The sequence below is a fragment of the Triticum aestivum genome, chromosome 6D (genome assembly GCF_018294505.1).
Source record: "Triticum aestivum cultivar Chinese Spring chromosome 6D, IWGSC CS RefSeq v2.1, whole genome shotgun sequence".
Lineage (NCBI taxonomy): Eukaryota > Viridiplantae > Streptophyta > Magnoliopsida > Poales > Poaceae > Triticum > Triticum aestivum.
In genome coordinates, this window is record NC_057811.1 from 318,004,944 (window position 1) to 318,012,526 (window position 7,583).

At 43.2% G+C, this 7,583-nt stretch overlaps 1 protein-coding gene across 1 annotated transcript; it reads right to left on the minus strand.

Moving 5' to 3' along the window:
* Window positions 1-3,995: 3,995 nt before the first annotated feature.
* Window positions 3,996-5,740, minus strand: LOC123144860 (protein G1-like3). The gene is made up of 3 exons (XM_044564112.1): window positions 5,298-5,740; window positions 5,080-5,209; window positions 3,996-4,829 (listed from the first exon to the last, which is right to left on the minus strand). The coding sequence occupies exon 3, from the start codon at window positions 4,819-4,821 to the stop codon at window positions 4,213-4,215; it is 609 nt and encodes a 202-aa protein (XP_044420047.1). The 5' UTR covers window positions 4,822-4,829; window positions 5,080-5,209; window positions 5,298-5,740; the 3' UTR covers window positions 3,996-4,212.
* Between the last annotated feature and the right edge of the window lie 1,843 nt (window positions 5,741-7,583).

Genomic DNA, 7,583 nt, shown 5'->3' on the forward strand with positions numbered 1-7,583 from the left:
CTGTGATACTATCATTTTCTCCTCCGATTTCATGGTTGCTCTTTTAGTTTCCGATTTTATGCATCGAAAAACTAAATGCATGGCCGGGCAGCTGCTCTTGCACTGCAAAAACACATACCTAACGTCGATATATAAAACTAGCAAATTGGTTCCTGCATTTAATTATTAGGTTATGATAAGTGCACATACGTTTACTATTAGGTTATCTACCCCGTTATTTGTTGAAAGAGAATAAGGATGTATGATCATTGGTTATAAATTAAACTTCCAGCACTTGCCATATTCTTTGATCAATACATGTTCATTTAAACATTTAATAATGAGATAGAATATTTGCAATGAAAAATATTGTGATAAAATGTGCGTTTAAATACCATCATATTTTTATGTTGCAATCAACATTTTCTAATGTCTATAGCATGGATTCTATAGCCAAAAAATCTATTATGAACTATTACATTCTTAGCAATCACATCCTGTATGCATGGGCATAATATAAATTTAACATGTTTATTTATTGGTAGGATGAACTAGCAAGATTACTCTCTGTAATAGGTTTCTACCCGGAAACTCCTATACATTGAGTGCCAAAAAGGAAAAGTTACGCTGTAATTTAATACTATTGTCCTTACCTATTAATTTAGCACCTAATAAACTCAAACATGGCTCGGTCTCTCATAGGGGTAAGGTATGACTGCGTGCTTTCATAGGGGTGAATGTGTATGTGTTTGTGAGCATCTACATCAGTACTATGTTTCTCAAAAAAAAGTTATGCATTACTTGTCCAGATATTGTTCATCAATGTGTGCCTTATAGTCCTAAAAAAAATAGTTGGTGGATCCATATGGTGAAACGAAGTAAGGCAATGGTGTCCCTCGCAATGCTCACCAATTGGACAAACTGGAACTAGAGGAACTTGAGAGTCTTCCGGTAGAAATCTACACCACCCCAAATCATCTTGAACAACTTGAAGAATGAGGCTAAGCTTTGGGCTCTCGTGAGGGCGAAGCATTTGAGTAATTTGATGCCAGGGGAGGGAAGGCCTATGTATCTTTTGTTTGTTTTGGGTACCTCTTGTCATAACCTTCTCTCCTAATTAATAAATTAGGCAAGTTTTTGCCTCCTCTTTCCAAAAAAAAGAGTCTTCATTTTATGCACTCAAGAATTGTTTGCGAAGTATAATACTTTTATTGTGTTTGATGCAAGTCGGATTTTGGTTGGCACGCATTGGCTCCAGTGCTACTTGATATACCCTCGTACTAGTTAGTGCACCGCCCGTGCCCCCCTAATGTGGTCTTATATATATATATATATATATATATATATATATATATATATATATATATTGGATTATGATTAGGCCGCACACATTGGCTCCAATGCTAATTGAGATATATAACCGGGTACACATCATGTGCATCGCCTCTCCCTCCTAATCTGGTATCCTTATTATGGTCATATATGTCGAGGAAGATCGTAGACATCAATGGAATATTAGTCAAAGCGGCCATTAATTTTGTATGGTCTTGTAGCCACAAATTATTTTCACACAGAAAAGAAATTGAATACTAAACATTAAATAGACTAGTGTTTTATCCTCTATATATTTTCTTGAAGTAACTAGACTTCCATACTAGAGTATGACTCAAATGAGATTTAATATGACCAATTAGGATTAGAGCAACATACTCAGCATATTGTTTACTTATGTATGATAGCCATACCACTTTATTGTATTTTGCAAAGTAGAAAATGAAGTGCACCTTTATTGTATGATATTTGTTCTATATGTCTTATTTAAGCCACATATATGAACATGGCGTTGTGGTGCTTCCTACTATTCCTAAAGAATTATATTTCAAATAAAATTTGAATTGTGTTCAATTATACCTTCTGGATTTGAATCTACATTATACATACACACATTGTACTTTAGTGTGTCATACAATTTAATGTCCTTGTATGTTTGTAATTGGAAGTATGACTACATTTCCATATTACTTCATGACAATTAGTTTGTGGGTGAAATTGTTTGTGCTTGAAGTTCAGCAGAATTACACACCTCTAACAATTCTATAGTACAGAATATTAACAACATAAGGTATATATACACACTTGTGAACAATATCCAAAGTAACAGGTGCTTATGCTATCACATCCTACAGATTTAGGAAGCTATATATATGAACACTTTGGAATTCCAAAACTTGATATTGCAACTTTATCTTTGTAGGTTAACAATTTCGGAGTTTTAAGGTAAAGGTAACACTTTAGAGTAACTAGGTCGAGTAAGATCCTATTATGTAATTAGCACTGTAAAATCTAGCTGGTCCAGCCAAACAAAATATACATGTTCAATTTGTAAATATTACATAGATCCGTGAATAGAAAAGAAACCCATGCAACAATTAACATCATATAACATGCATTCTAGAAGTACACTGAAAGAATAATCAATTTTAACGCAAAGTCAAATACACTATCAGTTTGGTAGTGATGTATGTATCGATAGTAGAATCAATAAAAGAGGATATCAGTAGCAAGGGAACATCAAACATGCCAGTAGGTGACAGCTGAGTAGTGATGCATGTAAATTAACATGCAGATCTGTGACATATAGTACTAACTGCATGTATATGCTCATAACTGGCCATAGGCTGACTATATAAGGGAGAATATATAATACTCCCTCCATCACAAAATAAGTGTCTCAACTTTAGTACAACCATGATTTGATGTATTTAAAAAAAATACATGTTTGATCATTTGTTGAGTTTTTAATTTCTTCAGGGACAAAGAAAGGAGGCATAAACCATATATTAACAAAGCAGTTGCTCGTCAAAGCCTCGTCTAACGAAACGAAACAATGCCTTATATATTCTGAAATAGAGCTAGGGAGTATAAGTAGTTTCTAAAGTTTCATCAATTTGATCGCTAATCAGGCTTCCTGTCCCAGGCAGGCACACAGCTAGCTGGTGATAGCATTTTTTGTAAACTAGCTTCATGCATAAAATGAGGAGCTAGCAGGCCAAGCAAGAAGCAGTGAAATCTGGCGGAGGGAACAGTACGAAATCTATGGAATCAATGCAATTTGGCAAGACACAGTCGACAAATGTACCATCTCCTTATTTGGAATCAAATACGGCTAAGCGCAAGTACTAACTGCACCGAGAAGGACGGGACGACGCAGGCAGCAGGCAAACTATTGGGCTGTTTGACCCGATCTGGAGCGCCATGTAGCTTAGACAGCGAGCCGACCGGCAACTAGCACGCACGCGCAGGAGGGACAACAGTTGCGCGCTCGTAGTACGTCCTATACCTATTCACAATGTCACGCACACAAGCTAGCTAGAGAACGAGACGCGGGGGGTGGCCGAGGAAGAACAACAGTAGCCCGGCCACCGTCGCCCGCTGTGCGCACGTACGCGGGGAACAGTACGTCGTCCTCTTCATACGTACTACAGTACAGCGCCGCCGGGATCCGGCCGGACACTCATTGGCGGCGGCTGGTGCAGCGCCGGGAATACAAGAAAATAAGGCGGAAAGGATCACTACACAAGGAACCAACGCAAAGCTAGCGATATTTATGCGTACTCCTATGTGGCGGATTGAATTCTTGCTTCAAAAGAAATGGAATGGAATTAATGTACGTATCAACACCAAGGTGAAGATGATGCTCGCAAGTGCGCCACAAGACTACAGCAAGGAGAGAGAGAGAGAGAGAGAGAGAGAGAGAGAGAGAGAGAGAGAGAGATCGCCAGATGCAATGCACCTCATCGATCGATTGATCTCTTGCGTGCGCAGCGTACGGTCACCATACGCACACGCACGCTATCTTTATAAACTTCAGGATATAGTGCGTTCTATATGTACGTGTTTTAATGAGCAGTGAGACGTAACGCAGGCATGTGGGCAATCCATGATCAGTCAATGGCATTCACTTACTTGCAAGAACAAAGTTCAACACAAAAATTAAGATGGAGAAAGCTTGGCAGTAGAAATTAAGCAGAAGCAAATAATAACTAGCAAATGGACGTAGCACGATCAATAAAAGTCTGAATCATCTAGTCTAGATCTTAAGCCCGGCAGAATGGTAGTAAAACAATGCATGCATGCACAAGCAGTTAATCGATCGAGACCTACATAAAATATGCTCATCATCGGTCCGGCATACCAAATGGGCACGTGCGCAGTACAGGTCCTCTCTCCTCCTCAGCAGGCCGCACCAGCGGGGGGCGGTGGCGGCGGGGGTGGAGCCTGGTGGCTGCCGCTGCTGCTGGCGTCACCAGGCGTCGGCTTCTTGCGCTTCTTCTTCTCGTAGCTGACGCCGCGCGCGCGAGCCTGGTGCTCGCGGACCTCGCGGAGGAACAGGCGGACCGCGCGGGCGGCGAAGGGGTTGGACTCGGGGCGGCCGCCGTGCTCCTCGAACGCGGCGCGAAGGCGTCCCACGAGCGCGTCGAGGCTCCCCCACGCCTGACGCAGTGGGCAGGGGCAGGGCGCCGGCGGGTTCGGGTGGCCGAAGAAGGGGCACGACGCCGTGTGCACCTTGGTCTTGCCGAACTGGTCCAGGTACCGCAGAAACTCCAGCACGTGCGCGCCGCTGCACTGCGCGAGGCTCAGCGGCGGCCGGTGGTTCCGCAGGTACTGCCCGAACGTGTTCCAGTCCCGCCGCTTCTGCGCCTCGTACCGGCTGGGCGTCTGCGGCGTGCCTCCACCCCCAGCAGACGAGGACGCCCCTCCACCGCCGCTAGATCCACCGGCGCCGCTGCCGCCACCGCCGCCCGGGGCATTCGGGCTCTCGGGGTTTGGTGACAGGTCCATGGATCAACCTGACGCCCAAAAGACACAAGCTCCGCCATTATAGTACACGAACGATGAAGCTAGCTGATGAATGCGTGCGTATTTGGGGTTCGCCCTTAATTTTGGAGCTGGTGCACACTCCGCTCCCTCCCTTGGCTCTGTGTGCGTGTGCGAAAGGGATGTATCTACCAAACAATATACTAAGACATATGCATACACATGCGAAACGGCCGGATTCTTTTACCGGAAGGGGCATCGGTGGTTACATGCTTAACATACCTTTCCTCACGGCGGCACGCGGCCGATCCCTTTTTCGCCGGTGGCGGACTCAGAGCCGCGAAGAAGATAGGTCGACCAGCAGCAACAGTGGCGTCGGCGGGAGGTGAAGAAGCTGGCTCGAGAATTTGATCTGCAGGGAGGGTGGAAGAGGTAGATATATAGGGATAAGTAAGTCTGAGAAAAAGTTAACGCGGACATTAGCTTCTTTTGCCACTTACCGCAGCAGCAGTAGTAGTTGCTGTTGCTCATAGGTCCATTAATCTGACCTGAGCTGCTCCTGCTGCAGCTGGCCAGAGCTTGTTGCTCGAAGACGAAACCTTCTTCATGTGCTGGAATAGCCTTGAAGGGATTTCATTGGCATGCTGCCGCTGCTATTTTTAGGTGGGTTTCAGGGGGCGGTGGATGGATTGTTTGGCCTAAAAAAGGGGGGGATCTGCGAAGTGAGTGAGAGATGGAGCAGCGACGTAGAGAGAGAGAGAGAGAGAGAGAGAGAGAGAGAAAGAGGAGATGGTAGGACGGATACAGAGGTGCGGCACTGTTAGGGCTTTTAGGTGAAAGAGGGGGGAAGACGGGAGACACTGTTGAGTGAGAGGTGAGAGGTGACATGACTAAAGCTGAAATCCTTTTATTTTCCATCCATGGTGGGGGAGGAGGAGAAAGCGAGCGACCGAGCGAGGGGCACCTCCCAGCCCCAGTCCCAGTCTCTCGCCACCACCTCCATTTGTATAGCTCTCCAGCAGTGGTGGGGGTCTGGGATGTCCTTTGCGCCGTCTACACCCGTCGACGGGGACACGGACGGCTGAGATCGGCCCGCGAAAGAGTCCAAGCTACTAGGCGCAGCTCCATCACGCACGCACAGGAACATATCTGAGGGCGTCCAGCATCCAATGGACGGCCTGTAAAGTGGTAGGGCCCGCTCATGTCCGTACGATTGGAGACGGCCCGGGGCCTACCGCGCAGAACACCATGAATGGCCGCGCGCGCGGCTGCTTGTCCATGTGAGGAGACGACAAATATGAAACTCCGTCCCAGCCTACGCAGCAGGTATGAAATGCTACCGCATAAAACCGCGGTGCATGATTAACCAAAGGAATTCTCCCCTTTTTAGAACTCGTGTCCGCATCCATATTAATCGTCATTTAGAAAGATGATTCATGTCGTACCGCCGCATGTGGCAGGTACTGACCAACTTGGATGATACAAAATCTGCCAACTTGCAAAAAAGAAGTCGAAGATATATGTGTTGATTTTTTGTTGTCTCTTTTACTTTGCTGTTGCTGTTAAAGAATATATATCGACTTTGTTATCACACGAGGCCTTTCCTTGTCCCATGTGGATTGTTTGCCGATTTTTACTATTTGTTTGTGCATTATCCTACAACTATCTCATTTTCAACGATCTTAAAATATCTTGTACCGAAGCAAGTGCGTAAATATAATAGTAACTGAGTAACATCACGATTCAGAAAACTATATATAACCGGGAAATTAAACGGTCTATCTTGAACACTGAATTGTTGTGTTCGATCTACCTTGAATCTTGAATTATAGAAAATTTAATACTAAAACCTGAATTTCTAAATCTATTTAATATGAACTCTAGCTCTGATTTTATATTTCATGCCTCTTACTAATATGAACATGACGGGTGATTATATCTCTCTTGTAGAAAATGAAACTATAAACCATGTATTTCTTTTGATATTTGTATACAGATCTCAAATGTCTAGGCTATAAGCAAACAAGATAATATGTGCGTGCAAGGTCTACGGGTTAACTCATGAACTAAAATTAATGCAAGAACTAGAAAAAATATCAAACAAAAACTATATGTAGCATCACCTTCATGCGGTTATGTACATGACACTTAATGAAATTTACATCTCAATGGAAAATGTTTGCATTCATTTTAAAGTAACATTGACTAATGATAATATCATCTCCACGTTTGGTCATACACATAAACAACAGAAATATATATATATAAAGTGAATGAACATTATTTGAAAATAGATGATTTTTCAAAGAACTTTTGCCCCCTAAACATGTTATACTTGAAAATAAGTATATTTATGTCAGTATTACTATTAATTGCGCATATATTTTCTATCTATCATGTCCATTGACATCTATTCCAGTGGTCCGTAGTCATGTCTGATCTAGCTATCTTGCCGATAAAAGGTTACCTTGAACTTTCCATTTGAGTAGGCTGATGTGTGGATGAAATTAAAACCCCACCACCTGCATGGTACATGCAAAACACTTGTAAGCGGTTAGGGTACAATGATTGGGTGGATCAGGAGATTTGGCTACCAATATTTCCTTTGAAAAGTCGTCCTTTTGTTTGAATATCTTCTACCCTTTTAGTTGCTTCCAAATGTGTGCATCTCTCTGTTATCAGATGGGGCCAGTAATAGTATGGTACTATTGGTGGCTGTTGAGCAACATTGATCATGATGCTACACTCTTACTAGTGAAATAGTTGCACATGTACTATATAGGACG